Here is a 24385-nt window from a genome sequence, read left to right on the forward strand (position 1 = left end):
CAAGATTTTCATCAGAAATGTAACAAAAAAACATTGATTACAATGTAGGTACCACAAAGCACTGCCACAGTAATGGTTGGGTTGTGGATATTAATGTAGCTGCTAGACTTGGTGGGCAATGACCAGGTAATGCCTGGCAAGTCTCTTATTGAGTGATCTAAATGTGTGTGGTTGTGTTTGTATGGGTACATACTCCTCTCCTTTTCCATCCCCATTGAAGCTATGTTTGACAGCAGCAATATGTATTAAACCCACAGCTGTTCTCAATTGCCTCAGGGACCTTAAACCAGACCTTGGAGGATGAGGAGGAATAGAGGAGACAGGAGAAGACAGATATACAGAGAGAGAGAAGACAGAAATACGGAGAGATTGCAGATATACAGAGAGAGAGAGGATGTGGAGAGAGAGGGAGAGGAAGTGGAGAGAGGGAGAATGGTAGGATCTGTGAAAGAGTATTTTATATTCCTTTGGATCCCTCTTTATTAGCGGATAGCCTTGGGTTTGACACGCATGCATACACTCTCTCTCTCTCTCTCTCTCTCTCTCTCTCTCTCTCTCTCTCTCTCTCTCTCTCTCTCTCTCTCTCTCTCTCTCTCTCTCTCACGCACACACACTGCTCTCCCAGTAGAAAGAGGTCCCAGCTTGATGAATGAGCCAATTATAAACATAATCAATGGAAACACTAAAAAATCCAGATCATACAGATTGACAGAGTATAGAGGGTATCATCCTCTCTCTCACACACAAAGAGAGAGGGGAGTCAGATGGCTGAGCGGTTAGGGAATCGGACTAGTAATCTGAAGGTTGCCAGATCGATTCCCTATGCCAAATGACGTTGTGTCCTTGGGCAAGGCACTTCACCCAAACACAGAGTCTACAGTTAGGGTTCCATATCGAGGTTAATGAGAAGAAATGCAGGTGTTTAGAGACAGTACATTAAAGACAGATGCAGCTGCAGTTATGGTTTGGTCAGCACTTTCAGTGAAATTCTCTCCAAAAACAATGACTGAAACATACACAATTCAGTGAGTTGGATTGCTATGACATCAGATAATTTGGGTAATATAGAGTACCAGTGCACCAGCTGGTTAGGTTGAGTTAATCAATGTTTTCCTGATTTATGTATTTGTATGGACAGAGATAGTGAAGAGTGACAGAATATGTACAATAAAGAAAGGGGATGACATGTCCGTTGGTTTCAGGCTAGCGTTTCAGAGAATATCAACTGTAATTAACTCATAGAAGTAGGTACCTAATTCTAGCAGTTACAATCCTGTTGTTTATGGTTATTCTATAGATAGCATGGAAGAAAACATTTGTATTTTCATATTGGAATTGTAATCATATTGGATGAAGAGGAGCAACAACTGGGGAGGTCTATAACATTGGACAATGCCATCTAGAGACTTGGAGATTGGTTGCATGCTTTTGACATTGCTTTAAAGGTGAAATAGTGTTCAAGTTCAAGTCTTTTATTTGTCAGGTGCACAGAGCAACACAAGGTTAGACTGGGCACTGAAATTCTTAAGACAAGACAACGCAAGCACTTGGCATAACATAACATATAAGTACACAGAAGAAATTTACATCTATGCTGAGCTTAGATAAGTGAACTTCCTAAATATACAGATAGCAATAAATAAACGACTATACTAACCCTAACACTAAAACTTCCTAAATTACAGATAAATAGTATAATAGATAATAGATAGATAATAGATAGTGGTACATTTAATAGTGGTAATAGATAATAGATAGTGGTACATTTGAGTATATCCAAAAAGAAAGAGGGGCAGTTCGAGATAACAGAGAAAATTGAATATTTACCAATGTGTTTTGTTAAGAGGATACATTTATAACTAGAGATGGTACAATTTCTGGGGAAATTGTAGGGTGTGCTTGCTTACTTGTGTTGGTTGCAGGGGTCCGTATTTAAATTACATTTCTGTATATTTTATATTAAAATGCATAGCCTACTTATTATTTATAAAGATGACATAGATTTAAAAGCATATTTTTTTCTGCTCATTTACAACTCAAAATACTAAGAGTGAAGAGTAGGATGAAATAGTTGTCTTCTCATTTCCCCTGCAAGAGGGAATGGTGATCAGCAACCTCATAGTTGAATCAAAACGAATACATTTGGCAGACCGGTGTAAAAATTGACCTAATCTCTATGATTTAAACGTCATTGTAAGTTTTTCCATTCTCGTGATATTTTCAGGCATTTAGCCTACTCATATTGCATTAATTCATTAATAAAGAACCCCCTTTGAAATGTAGTTTAACAACAACGTTACCAGCAGTAGCTAGCTATCTCAGATGGAATCGCGATTCAAATAGTATCATCTGCTAACTGAAAGTATGCTCCAAAAAACGTAAATAAGCTTGACATTTATTTAGGGGAAAATCACTCATTCATAAGAATGTCAGTGGTAGCGATCATTGTCAGTAACAAGGCAAAATGCGATATAGCCCTGTATTGGAGAAGAATGTTTATTTTAACGATTGAAAACAGATGCATCATAGACCGCTGTAGTATGTGTTGCCCGGGCAACAGAGGCTAATGTCATGATGCTAATGCTTCAGTGAAATAGTAGACTACTGTTTCCGAAAGTAGACGTAACTGCTTCCTTATATCAGCTTATATTGTACATTACACTCCACAATTGTGTTTCATATCACAAAGTAAAAGTATCTCAAAGTAAAATGAGTAAATAGTTATCACCCTGGCCTATTTGCTTGTGGCGTTTCTGCTCCTCCCTTGCAGTAAAGCAGTTAGCCTAGCTATCTCCCAGAAGTTAACGAGCTGCTAAACTAATGTTCTGCTAGAGGTAGTCACGCGATATTTCGTGACGTTAGTGACGTCAGTAGCGTCAGTGACTGTGGCTAGCAAGTTAGCCACCGTTAGCTTCACTTTTGCCACAAAAACTTAGTTAAAACCTAAACCGTGCAACGGAACATAAATCCCAATAGAACCAACGCAATCGCGACCAAGACGAACCTTTTGACATCAACGTTGTCTATGTAGTCCAAATATTGACTGAGCCTTAGGGGCGCGAAAATAAACAATAATAATAATAATATATATGTGAGATAACAATGGTTTGTGCTCGCCGAAAGGCAAGCACACCCCAATAACACATTACATTATTTTTTTAAATGCCAAGCTGAAGGCAGAATGCACCATTGCTTCACTGGACATCTCAGTGGATTTATTTTAAAATGTCTGGGATGCCCAAGTGGCTCTCTGGATAAGTGCACTTACCACAACAGCCAGGGTTTGAATCCTGCCCTGGCCCTTTGCTGTGTGTCATCCCTCTCTCTATCCCTACATTTCCTGTTGCTATATACTGTCTCAACAAAGGCAGAAATTGGCAAAAAATAGGTCTTCCCAAAAGAATTCCGTAATTTTGCAGGCATTGCTCTTCAATTTCAACTGTCAGACGGTGACCTGAGGAGCTTTGTCTGCTACTGCTGAGAACTCAAGACAAGCTGTCATTACACACTGAGGAAGAAGAAAGACATGATGTGTGTATCAACATGTGTATAGTGTGTGTGTCTGTGTGTAAACATGTGGACAGTGTATGTGTGCCCATGTGTGCATTGTGAATAAAGCCTAGGTACCAGTGCATCTGCATTGATGTGTGTATGTGCACATGGAAGGGAGATTCAGAGCTGTGGAGAAAGTGTTTTGATCTCATGCCTCAGGTACCTGCCTGTGACTGTTTCTGTTCATCTATACAAGTGTTGCTTCTGTTCTCTATTAGCTTTATGTCTAGGAAGCATTTATTGAGCAGTAAAACCTCAAATCAGAAGTCTCATAACAAAGCACTAAAACCTCAAAGATTTGCTCAATGAAAACATTAAAAATAAAATGTCATTTAGCCAAGCTTACAGATATGGAGATGGAGGACAGAGCTATTGTGTGGTAATGACACACTGGGACTGAAGATTGCTTGTGACAGTGTGCAACTGTCTGTACAATTCTCCCTGTTCCCTGAGAACATGTGATTCTGAAGTACTTTCATAAACTGCCTTAGGTTCCAATGACTGTGAGGCAGTCGGTGGTCTTGTTAGAACATAAAATGATCTGTTCAGAACCATGGACAGCAACAGACTTCAGTTTGAATAGGATCTGTTCAGAACCATGGACAGCAACAGACTTCAGTTTGAATAGGATCTGTTCAGAACCATGGACAGCAGAAAACTTCAGCACCATATCCTCACAGACTTCACTGCAATAACAATAATATCAAACACCCCTCCTGGGGCCATTCTGGTTCTCCTCCGGGCCCCACAATGAGGGTCTTGGCATCAATGACCTTCACTGGTCACAATATCGCCAGGAACCAATTATAACCTTTCACTCTTCTTTTACTACGGGTGTTAAGAAAATATTTTGCAAAGCAAAAGACTGAGATGATTTTGTTTTGATTTGTTTTTGATCCAACTGCTGTGATATGTTTGAATGATATGTTTGTATGATATGTTTGTATGATATTGTGTTGCTGGTTTCAACTGATGATGCCCCTTGCTGTTGTGTCCTCCACAGAGGGATCCTAGGGAAGAAATGTGGCTCCATCATCTTGTCTGCAGAGGAGCTGGGAAACTGCAGAGTGAGCAATACAGCCTACACACTTCTCCCAGTGTACTATTACACCCTTCAAACTGCACCCGTACAGTACTTTTACACCTTTCAAATTGCACCCTACAGCCTACACTGTCATACTGTGCTATTACACTGTCATACTGTGCGTTTCATACGTAAAACATTTGTTGGCGGGGGGGGTGTTTAGTGTGTGATATGGAGAAGGACTGTGTTTAGTGTGTTTAGTGTGTGATATGGAGAAGGACTGTGTTTTGTGTGTGATATGGAGAAGGACTGTGTTTAGTGTGTTTAGTGTGTGATATGGAGAAGGACTGTGTTTTGTGTGTGATATGGAGAAGGACTGTGTTTACTGTGTTTAGTGTGTGATATGGAGAAGGAGAGTGGAGAGACAGAGAAAGATGGAGAGAGAGGGAAAGGTAGAGAGACAGAGAGAAGAATCACTATGTTAATTAATATTCTCTAATTTCCCACTTGGTGTAACCACCCCTGCAGCTACAATAGAAGGGTGGGGATCATAACCCAGGCCTGAATGGTGCTGCTAATTTAAACTCAGACCTCTGGATGACCTTTCTAGCTCACAGTCTGGGGAAATATGACCACCAAAATGACACTAGATACTAAGACATTTGCGCTCAGTGTCTTACACATAAACAAATGCACCTATCCACTTAATACAAATAAACACACCAACCCATATCTTCCACACACATTAACCCCCAATCCCCATGTACTGAAATACGAACCTACAGGAAGGAGAGGTTTCTGTGATACAGTCTCTTAGATCTTTGCTGTATGTCAGAGAGCAGTTTGGATCCTGGGCTTTGGGGCTGTGGTCTGTGCTTGTGGCTCATGGGGGCCTATTTGAGACTGAGTCAAATCAGCTTCTGTCAGGTTCCATTAGAAGGTTTTTGTTTGATGGGCCCCATAGGCCAGTGCCTGTGACAGACAGGCACTCACCATTCAAAGCTATTTTTAAGTGAATCACCCGAATACATAGAACCACAGCAGAAAGCTGAAACAGACATATGGTAGAGTTGATGAATCGTGGGTAGGGATGTGCTTGATGGAGTACCCACAATCTAGGCATGTGTGCACACACAAACACACACACACTTTCATTCAATTTTAAACTTGAGAGTCTGCTTTATGTCCGGCACATCAATGGCAAGTAATTTCAGGGTCTTTTGTCTCTTCGACACGCACACACCTTCGTCACAGTCGCTCAGGCATCAATCGAATCTGGCAAGATTTCTTACCTTGTTTATTCCCTTCTGTCTCTCTCATCCCTTTCTTTTTTGTACTCCTGGGCTTTGATTCACTCTCTCCTTTCTTTTCCTCCCACAATTCTCCCTATTCCATTCATCTTTTATGCCCCCTCTTACATTAAAGCGATGGTTGTAGACTGCGATTCAAAAGGGAAGCCCTGTTCTTTTCTGTTCTAATTGAACGGCAACCATTTTGGACTGGAGAGACCACTCTTACTACAGCTTACTACATGTCTTTGTATAAACAGTTAAAACCTGCTCATAAGTTCTTTGTTGGTCATCATGACTTGTTATTTAAAACCAGAGTTTTATATTGTGTAATCATAGCCAAAATAATATGCATGTTTTTAAAAATTCTGTTTGAAAGAGGGTTGCTTTCTGGGTTGTTTTCAGTAAATGGAATAGGGTCTTTACTCTTCCCTCCTAATTGCTTGTTCTATTTGTCATGTTTTCTATTTGTATTGACTATTCTTTTTCTGTCCACCATCTTTTCCTGTGCACTATTTTATAGTACACTAATGCACCAACAAGAACTCTGCAGTACACACACACACACACACACACACACACACACACACACACACAGCACTCACTGTGTCCATGTGAACTCAGTATTCCCTGGGGAGTTTTTTCCCCACCTCCTTGTTAAATATTGATGCACTCATTTTCTTCTCCTTAAGTACTGGCAGTTGATCACAGAGTTTTACGTGTTTGCCTGCCACTGTTTCCTAATGATCAAGAACAGCTGAATATTTAATGCACACGACAGAATTCCATCAACAGAAACGTTTTATGTACCTCCTGTGTGTGTTTGGTTCCCTCCTGTGTGTGTGGTTCCAGCCTTGTGAGGGACAGACAGTAAACCATTAGCAGAAGCAGCTAGCCTGTATTGTTATCACCCACCATCTGTGCATCTGCACAAAATAGTTTAAGTACTGAATGACCTTTTCTCATTTTCCCACAAATTGGTGGATAATTGAGAGGAACTCAAAGCGTGAGTTTACATGAGTTGCATTTAAGCCACAAAAAAACAGACTAATGACTTGTGATTTCATACCTGATTTAGACACTAGTTTAGGGATGGAACAATGCATGTCAGTGGTGGAAGAATACCTTTCGATGAATAGGATCTCCTTGTTTAACTGGTTAATGTTTTTAAGTTTTCAGTTCTGCATCCAATCACTTTATGGGTTGGTGTTAGGAAAAGACAGCTTTGGAAAAAGTGTGTGTTCCTTTACATCTGACTGCACCCCAAAACAACAGTGTTTCTTGCTGCAACCGACAGCTCTATGGCTCAATTTTGGCCCAAAAGCTCACTTTTATATAATATATTATAATGGCTCACTTATTTTTGGCCCACAAAAATAGCATGTGTGTACATTTTTGCAGCTATTGCAAATTTGCGCGTGTTTGTTACTGTTGAAAGAACCAGTAGTTTAGTGGCATATATTCAAAGATAACTTGTGCTGGGTCTAAATCAGGCAATGTTCAGTCAGGTTAATTTCTGAATCCCAGAAATGTATTTGAATCCCAACTTGATCAGATACCTTTCTCTAAATAGTAGAGTTTGGTCTTTCTTTATTTGGCAGTCCTCTGTAGGGTTTGCTGGTTTATGCGATACATTGGCAGCATAGTTGGCACCAGTGGTGTTCATGGCACTTGTTATTTGCTACTGTATAATGTGTTTTTGTGGTAAATAGTTTTTGTTCACCTTAGTTTAATTGTTTTGTACATATGTGTCGCCTATGCAAAATTGTTTTAGTTTTATACATACGTAAATCTTATTTTCCCCTTAGTGTACATCCCATGTTCAGCCCGGTGTACATCTTGTGTGTTTTGGATCAGTTTTTTTTTCTTTTACTTTTCTGTGTGTATTTTCAAAAGTAGTCACGCACGTTGGTACTTTATTAATCCTCAAGATAAATTGTGGCGTTACATATCAGTTAGCATTATTCGTTAGATTGCCTGACATGTGTTTTGATGACAGGGACAACCCTGACAGGACAACAAATGTCATTTTCAAGTATATTTATTTTTGCAGCAGAAAGATATGTATTTCCAAAAGGAACAAAATCCTTCTCTTGATTAGACCTATGACCAATGACCTGACTTGGACTGTACCTCAAAGTGTCAAGACTGGAATGGATCTCCACCTCCACTTTATGCCTCATTATTCGGACCATGTCCTTTTAAAGGATCAGGATAAGGATCATTTTATTGTCATTCAAAAAATGTGCAGGAGCCGGAACAAAATTTGGTACTGAGGTCCGGTTTAAACCACTCACAAATAAATAACTAAACTACCCATCTTCAATAAATACAGACAACCAATCATACACACACATGGATAAAATAACCTGAGAAATTAGCAGCATAGTAGAAACAATTCAGTGTAACAGTTTTGTCAGTTCTGGGGTGTGGCAGAGTTAGTAAGTCTGACAGCTTCTGGGAAGAAGCTGTTCTTTAACCTGGTTGTTCTGGTTCTGGGATGTGGCAGAGTTAGTAAGTCTGACAGCTTGTGGGAGAAGCTGTTCTTTAACCTGGTTGTTCTGTTCTTTAACCTGGTTGTTCTGTTCTTTAACCTGGTTGTTCTGGTTCTGATGCTGCGCAGCCTCCTGCCTGAGGGGAGAGGGACAAATAATCAATTCGCAGGGTGGGAAAAGTCTTTCATGATGCTGGTAGACCTGGATCTGTATCTGTTGATGTATGTGTCACCGATTGCCGGGAGACTGCATCCAGTAACTTTCTCTGCCGTCTTAACCACCCGCTGCAGGGCCTTCCTATCTGTACCAGAGCAGTTTCCATACCACACTGTAACACACTAGGTGAGAATGCTTGTAAACTTGTACTAGTGCATAAAGGTAATAGGTCCACATTCTATTGCTTTGACAAAAAAGGAACAGTTATACACACACCAGCTATGTTTTCTTGATGAAAGGCTGTTTTCAGTTTTTCCTGGCGTCTTGAGCTGTCAATGTATTTTTCTCCTTCTCTCGCCCTGTTCTTTCTCTCGCCCTGTTCTTTCTCTTGCTTAGTCTGTCTCTCTTGGTCCCAAACACACACCTCTGTTTGTTCACAGAGCATTGCAAGGACTGAAGGAGCAAAATTCACAATGTCCCTAACCCTATGTCCTAAAGCAGACCTTCCATTACAGTCAGGACACAGTTAAACCCTGTAGAGGAAAGAGCTCACAATGTTTCCATAACCCAAACACAGCTCCACAGGCCCGGCTCCACCGGCCCGGCCCCACCGGCCCAGCCCCACAGGCCCGGCCAAGCCTACGGGTGAAGTGTGGCACGTAGAAGAGGGGCTTCAAATGTATCAGTAAGAGGGAGAGAGAATTCCCCAGAGAAAGGAAACAAAACAATATGTATGGCAGCAAGAGATGGATGAGGAGGTTTTGGTCCATGGTGCCAGCGGGGGTGTCAGGGAGCAGATAACTGCCTCTCTGTGAGGCATGGTGGGATGGCTGGAGGTCTGATGGTGGGTGGGGGTGGAAGGTTGTTGATAAACTCTCTGGCTCTGCCAGTGGAGCAGAGTTGAGTGCCCACGGCCTTCTGGAGCAGAGTGTGTTTAAGCCTAGTGAAGCCTGTCTCAGTGTGATAATATAATATGGGCCATCATCAGGACGCACTCGTTTGCACACTTCCTGTACACATTTGCTCACATACAACTATCTTGTACTGGAACGCTTACTGGCAGAAAGACTCAGAAGCGTACACAGTGACAGCCAAACACACTCATTCTACATCCCTTCTTCCCACACCACACACACACACCAAACTTGTCACACCCCCCTCCAACACACACACGGGCTTGAGGTGCTACAACATTAAAAAGCCATTAGCCTGTCATTACTGGCCCTGATGCTGTCCAGCAGAGCCCTGCAGCTCCACAACAACACCCAGTGCTGCTAAAGCCCCACTGTTCCAGCCAGCCAGCTAGCCCACCTGCCCTACCCCACCACCTACGCTGCTTCATCTCTATAAAGAAGATCCCACTCCAAACACCGCACTTCCACACTGGCACAGTCACACTGATTGCTGAGAGAATGCAAGGATGGAGAACAATATTCTAGTGGACGAGTAAAAGGCTCACTTGGGGATGATTTATATTTGTCACGGTTTGAGATAATGAATGAGTGCAAAGAAAGCGCAGTCAGCCTTGTTTGAAAAAGTTGCAAAAAAAGGATTGAACTTTATTGTTACAATTTATCTCAGGCCGTTTTGTCTTTAATTTATTCAAAGTGTTTGCCATGACAGTTTGTGCAAATTTGTCATAATAAACAATAATTTTAATAAGCTTCTGGAGAAGGTTGTCCAAGATTCACGGATATTCAACATTTGATGCATCTTTTGTCTTGCCAACAAAACATATGCATGCTAATTTGCATTCCTGCTAGGATATCTGCCTAATGGAGGCTTACAAACTAACCATGATGGCTCCTCTAGAGATTAGATGGGCCAATATTCCTTGAAACAAATCACTGTCTCAATATGGGTGTTCATTAGGAGTGCACACACACTCAGATACACACACACTCAGATACACACACACATTCAGATGAACACACCCCAAATTACAAATGCATCTGGTTTGGCAAAGCATTACAAAAGACATTTGCAATTTATACCCCTGTGAATATTGTATAGCAAATACACTTTGCACCATCATTCACTCTGGCAGGAAAGTGACAGTAGATTGGTTGATTGAAGCTTTTTTTGTGTCTGTGTCAGAAGTAACGACCATAAAAATCAGTGTATCAGATAAATAGCAGGAGTGGATACTTAGCAACACACTTACTTTATAACACAACATGAGGTCTGGGCATGAATTTTATTTATGAGCGTAAGTCATGCTAGGTGGCCTTGCAGTGATTTAATGCAGTGGTCAGGACCATTAGTGTTAGTGGTGTTACTGGTGAGAGCACATCATGGAGGATTTACAAACCCACAGACTGAAGAATACAGAACAGCATGCAGACACACTGGCACTGCACCCCTAGAGTGTTAGACAGGAAATTCAAGAAAGTACATAACATACTCAGGCTTTACTAAACTGAAGAGTAGCATCACACAATTTACATTTTACTTCACTGCCTTTCTGGAAGAAATGGTCCAACACCAAGCTTGTTTTAGCGCACTTCATTTGTACTGCTAGCTAGTGGGCTATGATTAGCTGAGTGTGTACGCTCATTACCTTATAAACTGTCAATGATGTCTTCTTCCACACACACGGTGGCCCTGCAGGGTATGAGGCATGGTTAGGATGTAGGCCAGGGTTAGGGTTAGGGTATGAGGCATGGTTAGGACGTAGGCCAGGGTTAGGGTTAGGGTATGAGGCATGGTTAGGACGTAGGCCAGGGTTAGGGTTAGGGTATGAGGCATGGTTAGGACGTAGGCCAGGGTTAGGGTTAGGGTATGAGGCATGGTTAGGGTAACCCCCTCGTCATTTTTAGTTGTGGTTTTCCATCCAGGGACGTGCCTGCAGAGGGCCTGCTACAGCTAAGGCCAGACACACACACACACGTTCCCTCCTCTCTCATCTCTTCTCTTCCATCTCAATCCCCTTCATTCTCCATCCAGCCAATAACAGTCCCAGTGATGAAACATTCAATTAGACATCTCATTCATCTGCCTGATCAAAGACAACTCTACAGTTTGCTTCTCTATAGAAATGCTTCACTATTGTGCCTTCCTGCTACCAGAGATAGCAGTTCAGGGCTATGATGAGTATGTGTAACGTGTGTGTCTGTGTGTTTGGAAGGGTAGGTGCGGTTGTGATGGTTAGTCATTTTTATCTGTGTAAGAAGACACATACACACATGCTTGCACAAAAAACACAACAAACAATTTTGAGACGCATGCACATTTGCGCAAATAATACACCCACACAAAGACAAAACCTCATGTTCATCATCAGTGAGATGACACACACACCTACACACACAAACAATACATATATTATCACATTGTTATTCATGCTTGCACCAAGAGATGAAGGAGAGTACAGCTGGTGTTGTGTTCATTAGGATGCAGAATATTAGATTTAGGATTCATTCTTGTGTTCTCTCACTGCTAATAAAGATGAAGTCAACATTCACATTTGTTCCCCTGCTTTTTTTTCCACCCTCAAATCAGGACAGCGCAACTATGCAGTTTTGTGCCAACAAGCTGGACAAGAAGGATTTCTTTGGCAAGTCAGACCCTTTTATGGTGTTCTACAGAAGCAATGAGGATGGAACGTAAGTTCTGTGATGTGGTTCTGTGATGTGGTTCTGTGTCATGTTAAGAAAAGTTGTTCCTATGGACTAGCTTTCTGGACTCACTTTCTGGACTAGGCCATCAAATGTGCAAATGGCTGTACACGCTGTGGACATCACAGAAACCAACGAACAACATGCACTACGAGTACACCACTGACACTGCAGTGTAGTTAGTGAACAACATGCACTACGAGTACACCACTGACACTGCAGTGTAGTTAGTGAACAACATGCACTACGAGTACACCACTGACACTGCAGTGTAGTTAGTGAACAACATGCACTACGAGTACACCACTGACACTGCAGTGTAGTTAGTGAACAACATGCACTACGAGTACACCACTGACACTGCAGTGTAGGTAGTGAACAACATGCACTACATGTACACCACTGACACTGCAGTGTAGGTAGTGAACAGAAGAACTGCAGGGAAATCATCTCCACAATCCCTACAGTACCCATTAAGCACAAGACACCCTCCCCACACAGCCATGCACTCATCTCTCCAGTATGTTTTCCAGATTTCCAGACAGTACTACCTCACCATCAAACCCCCCCCAAAACAGTCCTGTGGACTGTCTGCGGACTCCCCCCAAAAAGTTGTCTGCATAGACTGTTCCAGCCAAGGACATATTTAAGGCCTGTGAGGCTTCCTCCCCCACCTACAAACACACAACCATAACATGCATGTGTTACAAGTCATTCCCAACTGAACGACTTCATACAGGATGTACAACACTATCAAGGGGACAGAGTAAGTACCAGAACATGGAGATTCATAACAAGTGCAGATGGATTCTTTGGGCATCACTTGTCACTGACCCCATGTAGATCAGAATAAATGTCTCTGGAAAGAGATGGAGAGAAAATATGGGGGGGGTGTCTGAAGGAAGGTGCAGTAGGTACATCTGGAAATACATCAAATTTGGTGCTGGCTGGAGATACTTTGAGGCATTGCATTGACGTATGGTGCACATACACAGACATGCACAGTCACACACTGAACTGCATCATCCATCTGGCCATTTTACCAAGCAACAGAGAGACAAATACCAGCATGATACAATTAAGAAAACATACGGGACGAAAACACTTTGTGGTCTCATAAATATAGAACACACAGGCTCTCACACCAAACGTCCAGGGAGCGTGGCTCACTGGCTCAGGGTGGCTCAGGGTGGCTCAGGGTGGCTCAGGGTGGCTCAGGGTGGCTCAGCGTGGCCAGTGGAGTGGGAGTGACCCTACTGCCACGGGGTCATAAGCTCTGTGTGTCTGTGTGTCTGTGTGTCTGTGTGTCTGTGTGTCTGTGTGTCTGTGTGTAGGGGCTCAATTTAGCAGATGTGTCAAACTATGAAAACAACACAATGCAAATGTCCAATATCTGTGCGAGAGGGATGCAAGAGCAGGCATGAGTAAAAGGGCAGTGTAAAGATGGTTGTTTATAGAAAGCTCATTTACACAGGTCTACATTTCTGTGAATTGCAATGAGATCTTTCAATCTCTGTCCATGTGTGTCTCTCCACTAATCATTTCTCTGTCAAACTTCTCTCTCCCTCCTTTGACATTTCTGTGCTCTGTGATCTTTTTCCCTTTGCTATTCTTCTTACCATTTTCTACTTCTCATCACGACCACTCTCCTTCCTTTCTCCCCTTTCTCTGTCTCCTTCTCTCTCTCCACCCCAGGTTTACCATCTGCCATAAAACAGAGGTGGTGAAGAACACTTTAAACCCGGTCTGGCAGTCCTTTACCATCCCAGTCAGAGCGCTTTGCAATGGGGACTTTGACAGGTTTGAGTCTTTCGTCCTCCTCTCCCTTCCTCCTCTCCCCCTCTCTCAACCTCTGCACCCCACCCCAAGCTGTATATATATGTCAACACAGACCCTGTAGTTTAATCCACCCCTCTCACTGACCGGTTCATCTGTCTCTTACCCCTGGGCAGGGTTGGGTAGGTTACTTTTTAAATGTAATCCATTACAGTTACTAGTTACCCATTCACAATTGTAATCAGTAACGTAACTTTTGGATTACCCAGACTCAGTAATGTAATCTGATTACTTTTCATTACTTTCAAAACCTAGTTCATAACCAGTTGAAGTTTGTTTACATAACCTGGAATAAGACAAAATAAATAAATACCCTTGAAACTGTTGCAGCAGGACATACAAAATAAATCGAAAGGTCACCCCAATTTGTGTCAATAAGGGCATTACTGTTAGGCAAATGTGAAACGTCACAGAGAAAATGACCAATGATAAAACAGCCAATTTTGCAATTAAAAGGATACATTTTTCAAGAGAAAATCGACTACTCCCAAATGTAAAAGTATCTGAAAGTAAATATTTTTCAAAACGTATCTGTAATCCGAAAAAAAGTAGTAAAGTAACAAATTACAGTTACAATTATTTTGTAATCAGAATACAGTAATCCGATTACTTGTAATCCGTCACTCCCTGCCCCTGGGCCAGCCCCTGTCACTGACCGGCTGGTCAGTATCTTACCCCTGGGCTAGCCCCTGTCACTGACCGGCTGGTCAGTATCTTACCCCTGGGCTAGCCCCTGTCACTGACCGGCTGGTCAGTATCTTACCCCTGGGCTAGCCCCTGTCACTGACCGGCTGGTCAGTATCTTACCCCTGGGCTAGCCCCTGTCACTGACCGGCTGGTCAGTATCTTACCCCTGGGCTAGCCCCTGTCACTGACCGGCTGGTCAGTATTTTACCCCTGGGCTAGCCCCTGTCACTGACCGGCTGGTCAGTATCTTACCCCTGGGCTAGCCCCTGTCACTGACCGGCTGGTCAGTATCTTACCCCTGGGCTAGCCCCTGTCACTGACCGGCTGGTCAGTATCTTACCCCTGGGCTAGCCCCTGTCACTGACCGGCTGGTCAGTATCTTACCCTAACCCTAACACTGGGCCACCAGTTCACCATCTTTTTTAGTATCCCCCTGTCCTCTTCTTCTTTTTTCGTATCTTGTCAGGTTTTATTTTTTCCACCTGCCTCGCATGTCCACACTTCCTTTAAACACTCTTTAAACCACTTATTAATATCTGTCGCCTCTTTGGTTTCTCCACGCTCAAAACTGTTATCAACATGTCTTAGCATACTGATGGATCTCAACATTTACAGTTACATTTATTCATTTAGCTTTTATCCAAAGTGACTTCCAAGAGAGAGCTTTACAAAAGTGCATAGGTCACTGATCATAACAACGAGATAGCCCCAAACATTGCGAGTAGCCATAACATGAAGCATAAGTGCCAAAGGGAAGAACCATAAGAGCATGTCGTTAAACAAGTTACAATTAAACAACATGAACCTCAAAAAGTGCAAGAGTGTACCAGTAGAAAAGCAAGCAACAGTAAAATATTTCACAGCGAGTACAATTATTTTTTATCAGTTACAACTAACCAACAAGACCAACAAGTCTCTCAATAAGAGTCATTATGATCCTGGAGGAAACTAACATCATGTCCAGCAAATCATTCCTAAGTACCGTTGTAGTCCCGGAACAAGTGCGTCTTAAGCCTTTTCTTGAAGGTGGAGAGACAGTCAGTGTCTCTGATGGAAGTTGGGAGTTGATTCCACCATTGGGGGGCCAGACAGGAGAAGAGCTTGTGTTGGGACCGGGCGCTCTTGAGTGGTGGGACCACCAGACGGTTGTCAGAAGAAGACCGTGGGTGGCGGGTGGGGGTATAAGGCTGGAGGAGAGATTTGACGTAGTCGGGTGCAGTCCCGTTCACCGCTCGGAAAGTCAGTACCAGGGACTTGAATCTGATACGGGCCGCGATGGGTAGCCAGTGAAGGGAGATGAGGAGCAGGGTAACATGGGAGCGTCTGGGTAGGTTGAAGACCAGGCGGGTTGCTGCGTTCTGAATCCTCTGGAGAGGGCGGGTTGCGCATGCTGGGAGACCGGCGAGCAGCAAGTTGCAGTGGTCCAAGTTTGAGAGGACAAGTGCTTGGACTAGCAATAATGCAGTCGGCCTGTTAATGCAAAGAAATAGAAGAACCCATACCCAAAGGATAATGTGGTGGTGTAGGGAACGTGGCCTTCAGCCCCTCACATATTCTATTCTGTTGCTGAATCAGTTTCAACAGGGCGTGGTCCGTTCATGGTTTCTTCATAGTTAACAGATTGGGGAATTTCCACAAGTCCCTTTGTAACTGTGTGGAGGTGTGTGTGTGTGGAGGGTGGAGGTGTGTGTATGTGGAGGGTGGAGGTGTGTGTGTGGAGAGAGAAGGTGTGTGTGTGTGTGGAGGTGTGTGTGTGTGTGTGTGGAGGTGTGTGTGTGTGGAGGGTGGAGGTGTGTGTGTGCAGAGGGTGGAGGTGTGTGTGTGTGTGTGTGGAGGTGTGTGTGTGTGTGTGGAGGGTGGAGGTGTGTTTTGTGTGTGTGTGTGTGTGTGTGAGGTGTGTGTGTGTGAGGAGAGAAGATGTGTGTGTGTGGAGGTTGGAGGTGTGTGGAGGGGGAGAAGCATGAAACAGAAAGATGAATTAGAGATGATTTAGATGAGAATGAGAGAGAAGAAGGCTGCGATAATGTGATGATGTTCCTGGTCTAACAGGTTGGGAGAGCATCTCTCTCTCCTCCTCTCTCTCGTCATTTCCTCCTCCCCATTCTTATCATTCTTGGTCCAGGGATTCCTCCAGGTCTTATTGTAGTGCTCTGCGACCAATGTGTCTGCAGCCAGTGTCTGTATACTGCAGCTGGAACATCCCCAACGTGGTTCTTGGTGCTTAAGCCTGGAGGTGGAGAGAGAGATGGAAGGGGAGTGTCTCTAAGGGCTGTAACTGGGCTGGGGTCATAGGGTTCTCCAACCAATCATGCGTTAACCTATGTGTGGGTCGTCACCCTGTCAGAACCAATCGGACGCAAGGGATTGAGACTTGTATTAGAGGCACCTCGTAGAATACACCAATGCATGCACACGTCACACACACCCTTCCTGGTTCTGTGGTGTGTGTACCCTGTCTCCCTCTCGGTGTGAGTCTAATGGGATCTGACAGGTGAAGACATGACATACAGCCTGGAAACACTGCACATGTCATCATCACACAGTGACAGCCCAGCTCCCAGGTTAGTCCAAACTGTGTATGTGTGTGTGAGAGATTAATATGTGTATTAAGAAAGCAATAAATGCTTGTATGTGTGTGCGTGTATCTGCACATGCTCGTGTGTGTAAGAGTTTTGTGTGTCAGAAGGAAGGAAGGATGTGTGTGCACATATTTGGACAGGCTTGTGTATGTGTGTTTAGAAGAAACAGATTGAGCGTCTGTCATGGGAAGGCCTTGTCTCTGGCACATCCACATCATCAGACAAACAGCCTGTTATTTACAGCCATAAAATCAGCCCTGCAGCCAGCCTAATCTATGAACGCACATGCCAAACCTTCACTTCTGTCCAACTCCAGCAGCCTGTGGGTTTCAGATGATCAGACACAGGGGGGTTTGTGAAAACCCTTAACTCAAGGATATCCAGTACTCTGCAATGAAGCACCAATTTGTTTCCCCCACAAGACGTTCTCATAGTGTGTTGGGAAAGGTGTTCTGCCTGACTGAGCATGGAGGGAGGAGAGGAGAGGAGGAGGGGAGGAGGAGGGGAGGTAGAGGAGAGGGGAGGTAGAGGAGGTAGAGAGGAGGGGAGGTAGAAAGAGGAGGAAGGAGAGGAGGTAGAGAGGGGGGGGAGGTAGAGAGAGGAGGGGAAGAGAGGAGGTAGAGAGGAGGGGAGGTAGAAAGAGGAGGGAGGAGAGGAGGGGAGGTAGAAAGAGGAGGAAGGAGAGGAGGTAGAGGGGAAGAGAGGGGAGGAGAGGAGGAGGGGAGGAGAAGGGTAGGAGAGGAGGTAGAGAGGAGGGGAGGTGGACAGAGGAGGGGAGGTAGAGAGAGGAGGGGAAGAGGTAAAGTGGAGAGGAGGGGAGGAGAGGAGGTAGAGAGAGGAGGGGAAGAGAGGAGGTAGAGAGAGGAGGGGAGGTAGAGAGAGGAGGGGAGGTAGAGAGAGGAGGGAAGGAGAGGAGATAGAGGGGAGGGGAGGTAGAGAGAGGAGGGAGGAGAGGAGGTAAAGAGAGGAGGGGGGAGAGAAGGTAGAGTGGAGGGGATAAGAGGAGAGGAGAAAAGGAAGGGGGCAGGTAGGTATTTTAAATGAAATACAGGAGTGGATATTTCGCCCTGTAACATCAGATCACACACCAGGGCCCAGAGGGCAGCTGCAAAGGCCAGCCCCCCCAGTCTGCTTGACAGGAACTCTAACTGTATGAATGAACACGCTGGGGAGCAGAGAGGAAGAGGATAGAGAGGAGGGTGTTTTTCTATGTCGAGCCCCCCCCCCCCCCCCCCCCCCAGGAAATGATAGCGTAACACCCACTAACTGATTAGCAAGCTAATGTGGGTGAGTCAGAGTCTATTTACGTCTCTGGCAAAAGATCAGTAACCAGGAAGCCCTTGTGCTTTATTTAACTTCCTGTCATTTCTGCTCCCAATGTGAAATTAAACGTGTTTCACAGGCAATATGTGTGACGACGTCTTTAAATGTTTGGATGTATACCTTTTTTGGCAGTCATTTAGACTTTCCTTGTCATCGAAAGCAGTTAGATACAGCAAAAAGACAAACCTTAAAATGTTAGTTCAAGGAAGAGAAGTCTGACTCATCTAAAGTGAGCGGCCACTACTCAACCCTAAAAACATGTATACACTGTTTTGACAATACAACCAACACAAATCAACCAACAATACCAGGCATACAAACTTGACATGGGGACTTGTAAGTTCTTCAGGGATGTCCTGTTGTGTAGTTTTGACTACAGTGTATGGCTCAGGTGTAACAGCAATGTCTATCTGCAGCTGGTGTTGTAGCCTTCCTGCTTGCTTCTGAGTATGAATTAGTCAGCGGCAACATCTCTCTCTCTCTCTCTTTCTCTCTCTTTCTCTCTCTCTCTCTCTCTCTCTCTCTCTCTGAAGCTCCATCATCCTCCTTCTGTCACACTCAGGTAACTGGAATTCCTCTCGCTACCTTGAAGATAAACTCAAGGGTGCAAGCTGCCAGCACAGTGAGCTAGCAGGCAGCAGGAAGAGGAAGTGAGGCTTATTTTAGTCATCCCCCCTCTCCTCTCCTCTCTTCCTCGACGACAAGGAATCTTTGATGTCTTTAGCGTGTTGTTGTCTGGGTGGGCTGCGGGGGCAGGAAGGGGGGAAGAGGGGAGAGCAGGAGATCAATGGAAAGAAGGTATGGAAAGGAGAAAGTTTTGTCAGGCAAACGGAAGAAACTGAAACTTTTCTGATGGTAACGTGTCCCCATTAACAATTTGTCATATGTTTTCTGTTTTAAAAGATAGATGGAAGGAGTTTTTAGTAAAAGGTGCAGCACTGTTGTTGCAAGACATTCCATTTCCACATGAACAAAGGTCTAAAAATAAATATAAGATGTCATTAGAAAAACTTTGAGATGCAAACCTGGTGAAACTGAATTGATGATGGTTGATTTGACTGTCAGCTACTGTATGGGCTAGGGTTAGGGTAAGGGTTAGGCCTTCTAGATTAAAATGTATTTGACTGTTTCTTCTGGAAGTAACATTGTAGAAAAACCTTTAGGTAATATTTTCAAATAGACTATGTTGGACTGAATATTTTGTCTTGTTACTGAATGATAAAAAAATAAATAGATTTGAAATGATTAGTATTGTCTGTGTTGGATTCAAATACAGAGGCACCAAGCCTTGAAATTGAACAGGAGTTGAGGCTTCGCTCATAGCTTGTTTTTGTTGTTGTCAAAGTTCCTGATTTAGTTCCAGCACTGAAGCCTTGGCGGAGCTAATGAGCTCGTAGGAGAGTTGGTTGTTTTTGGTCCTGCTCTGTTGATGTTTATCTTCTGCTGGATGCTACATCTTTTTATCAGTTTGAACCTGCGGGAACATTGAGTCTGTCTGTGTGTGTGTGTGTGTGTGTGTGTGTATCTGATTGAATGTCATCATGTATCTACAGTAAATTAATACACCAAAATGATAATTAAAACAATAATGATTTGATCATGCAGTGAGTGTTGAAGTCCACATGTGAATGACGGCTACAGTCAGGTCACCCAGTGCTGCTGCAGTGGCTTTAAGCACCATCTGTGATTCTCTCTTACAGAACAATCAAGGTGGAGGTGTATGATTGGGACCGAGACGGCAGGTAGGTATCTTTAGGTTTCCACTAGCTTGCTAGTGTTTCATTGATCCATGCCTACGTAATAAATCAGTCCAAAAGTTTAGTTTCCACCACAACTTTCAGCCTCCTCAATGTGTTATTTACTTGAAATTTACTTGACACATTTAGTCTCCTTCTGACTTCCCTGACAGTCATGACTTCATCGGGGAGTTCACCACCAGCTACAGGGAGCTTGCTCGAGGGCAGAGCCAATTCAATGTTTATGAGGTGAGTAACTTCACATGTTTAAAAGCTCAGAATCTTGAACTTCAATCCTTAAGAAAATGTTTCCGAAATTCACCTTGAATGACAAGGTTAAGGTGGGTAAGTTAGGATCAAGATCAGAAGTTGTTTTACCATGAAATTGAATCTTGGTTTCTAAAACATGTGGGTGGTATTCAACCAAAGAACACGAATACTAGCCTAATTCATAAAATTATATGACACTAGTGTCATTCTGTTATCTCACAGTCCTGTCACACCCCAATCCTCCTCGATTGATTATAATGTAGCTAGAGTGCTAATCAGCCATCTATTCTAATCTCCTAAATTATTCAAGACACAAAACACTGTCTGTCAGGATTTGAAAAACCATCACAGAATATTGTCTTTAGCTCTGTCTAGTAAAATAAATTATTCCATGCATTAATAATTCCCTTTGTTAGAGTGTTTGTTTTCTCAGTGTAAATCCTGCACCTGTGGTGACATATCTAGAGTGAGATGGCTTTGCATTATTGTCTCCCCAACCTGCACCTTGGATTGGTTTGTGCTTGATGTGAACACACACTCTGCACACAGTACTGACACACACACAAACGGACAGGCCCATTAGCCGGAGTGTGAAATGGGATTAACAGCAGAGCGTTCCCAGGGATTCTGAATTATTATGGTTATTTCCCACAATCCATCTTGGCGGTATCCCACCTCACCCACTCTTCTTCTTCCTCAACCTCACATCCTCTCTGCATGCTTCCCAGGGACGAGGGGCTGATTGAATAAACATGTCTAGGATACTGATCATATCCTCAGGGAGAGCGGCTTGGAAGCAATCAGGTCACATTGTTGTGATTGATGCGTAGTGTAAGCATGACCACTTATTACTTATTTGAGTGTTATAGAATTTGGTATGGCAGCAGTTTAAAATACATTCAACAAAATGCATAACCTTTTCAGCAATCCAGGTTATGAATTAACATCTTGTACCAAATAATTTAATTTATTGTCAGTTCTATTATGGTTCGTTACACGGAGCTTACCTTAAACAGTAATGTTGTTCGGACACTCCGAAAGCCACATAATAATAGAGACACAGGTTTCTCCTCAGCCCAGGGCCCCTGAACATTAGCCCCTCTTCATTTGCCATTTTCTATTAGTCACTAGCTCACAATCTGACAAGACCGTCCTGCACTTTCTCTCTTTTTTTTGCATCAGCAAGTCTTTTCTGTGTGTCAAACAAATTGCTTTCTGTCCATTTTAAATTAGGCTCTGTCACTTTCATGGTTGCTATGGTTGCTAACTGTACGGAGCTAATAAGACAAGGCATATTTGATCTTCAGGTGAGAACAGGCAGGTAAAGTCCAACTTTGATTATTGTAGTTTGCTGTAACTTTCCTAACCAGCTACATTCTTTGACAACATTCTCTGGCTCTACATAGCTTAACTTTTAAGAATAGCATGCTTCAGATATGGATACAATCCATAGGCATGCCCAGAGTAAGAACCAAAAGCCATTTGTGTGTCCTATATATTAAAAAATATATATATGTAAACTGTGTACAAAGTACAGTACAGAAACCTTGCTTGTTGTGTAAGGTCAGTCTGTGATCTGTGTCTCTGTAGGTTTTACTGCTATATTGTTTTAGGTTTGTTTTAGCATTTATTGAGCACAGTCAACAATCAGCTGTCATTAAAAGTCAATATGTTGTATGAAACTACTAATCCTTGAAGTGTGCGCTTAGTATCCCCATCATGCAGACATGTACGCACACGCACACACACACACACACACACACACATTCACACACTTGTACATGCAGACATTTATCTCTCATCCATCTTCCCTCCTCAACTCTGTCAATAATATAGATTTACCCATCACTCATCCTGTCTGAGTTCAGCTGTAACGGTGGTGTGTACCACTCGGCCTCTTATCGTCACAAACACACATATGCTGATTATCTGATTTTCAATTAGATATACATGGATATGGACTACAGAAGGTGTGTGTGTAGCAGAGGGAGAAGGAGTGAGCAATATCAAAAAAGATTTGCGATGGGGAATTTCTTTTTTTTTTAAGCACCTGAATTTCATGGATTACTCAAGCGTTTCATTTGACACTTGACATTTGTGCTGTAAATGAGACAGTGCTCTAAATGAGACTATGCTGTAAATGAGACAGTGCTCTAAATGAGACAGTGCTGTAAATGACACAGTGCTGTAAATGAGACAGTGCTGTAAATGACATAGTGCTGTAAATGAGACAGTGCTGTAAATGAGACAGTACTGTTAATGACACAGTGCTGTAAATGAGACAGTGCTGTAAATGACATAGTGCTGTAAATGAGACAGTGCTGTAAATGACATAGTGCTGTAAATGAGACAGTGCTGTAAATGAGACAGTACTGTAAATTACACAGTGCTGTAAATGACACAGTGCTGTAAATGATACAGTGTTGTAAATGACACAGTGCTGTAAATGACACAGTGCTGTAAATGACACAGTGCTGTAAATGAGACAGCCGCAGCACATCCACAGGATAGTTGGTCAGATTATTCCTTTATTTGGTTCCTTGGAAGGAACTTCTGCCCCACGGAGAACTTCAAAACTGTTCATCAGATGGAATTCAGATACATCTGATGAATACCATACTCACTGTGAATTTGTTTTGTCTTTTTATAGGTGATGAATCCCAAAAAGAAAATGAAGAAAAAGAAGTATGTACATTCGGGAACGGTGAGTAAGCTTGTCACAGTGGAGCAGAACAGCTGCCATTCCTATCCCTCGTCCTCCCCTTCCTTCTCTTCCTCCCCTTCCTATTCCTCCCCCACTTCTCCTCCTCCTCCCCTTCCCCCTCCTCCCTACCTCTTCTTCCTCCTCCTCCCCTTCCTCCTCCTCCACCCTTCCTTCTCTTCCTCCCCTTCCTCCTCCTCCCTACTTCTTCTCTTCCTCCTCCTCCCCCCTTTCTCTTCCTCCTCCCCTTCCTCTTCTTCTTCCCCCCTTCTTTCTTTTCCCCATTCTAATAATTACCATGGCATTTCCAACTCTTGGAGAAGGTTCGCAGTGCTTTCATTTTGAGTGTGAATGTAGCTTTTCCTCATTAATTGGTATCTCCCCTCACCAGCTTATTAATTACAATTATAAAAAAGGAAGGAAGAAATCAAAAAAGTGCAAGCAATTGTATTTATTTATTTGTTGGAGCAGCTTTCTAAAGACAATTGTGCCTTGATCCTCCAGTCATTCAGAACAACCCTTTGCATTGACAACTACTTAGGGGCATGTTTTTTTTGTTAACACTGACATGTGATGTCAAGAGTAAGAAGGCTAACAAGTAGAATGGAAAATAAATACTAAAATGGGGACCCAGATTATGGATGTAGAAGGCAGTGACGTGGTGAACTTTAACAGTGCCAGGGAAGCATAGGAGGGACAGTGGGAAGGATGTGAAAGCTCTGCACAGAGCGATCAGAGACTAAGCTTGTTAGCAAGCGGTAAAGGTGGCTAATGTGATAACCTGTCTTTATGATAGAATGTAGCATTGTGGAGGTGGCTAATGTGATAACCTGTCTTTATGATAGCATGTAGCATTGTGGAAGTGGCTAATGTGATGACCTGTCTTTATGATAGCATGTAGCATTGTGGAGGTGGCTAATGTGATGACCTGTCTTTATGATAGCATGTAGCATTGTGGAGGTGGCTAATGTGATTGAGGGACCCATGCTTCCTCTTTTTTTCCACAACTTTCCTCTACTTTCTCCCTTTCCCTCTTACTAACTCTTGCTTTTTCTTTCCCTCTCTCGGTTGCCCCTCTCGCTTTCCACACACCCAGCCAGCTTTTAACAAAAACATCCTG

The 24385-nt window shown here is 43.2% G+C and overlaps 1 protein-coding gene across 5 annotated transcripts in view; it reads left to right on the plus strand.

The window, feature by feature from the left end:
* Nucleotides 1-24385, plus strand: part of cpne5b (copine Vb) — a 104919-nt gene that overhangs the window by 59250 nt on the left and 21284 nt on the right. For 3 of the 5 annotated variants that reach the window (XM_047025983.1, XM_047025984.1, XM_047025985.1), the window contains 6 exons: nt 4556-4619; nt 12018-12121; nt 13829-13933; nt 20259-20300; nt 20468-20543; nt 23215-23268. In XM_047025983.1, the coding sequence (XP_046881939.1) occupies nt 4556-4619; nt 12018-12121; nt 13829-13933; nt 20259-20300; nt 20468-20543; nt 23215-23268 (445 nt within the window). Of the gene's footprint in view, nt 1-4555; nt 4620-12017; nt 12122-13828; nt 13934-19323; nt 19414-20258; nt 20301-20467; nt 20544-23214; nt 23269-24385 lie in introns of those variants that run through there. The other 2 variants (XM_047025987.1, XM_047025986.1) reach the window with 2 other exon arrangements.

Source organism: Hypomesus transpacificus, chromosome 9 (genome assembly GCF_021917145.1).
Source record: "Hypomesus transpacificus isolate Combined female chromosome 9, fHypTra1, whole genome shotgun sequence".
Classification (NCBI taxonomy): domain Eukaryota; kingdom Metazoa; phylum Chordata; class Actinopteri; order Osmeriformes; family Osmeridae; genus Hypomesus; species Hypomesus transpacificus.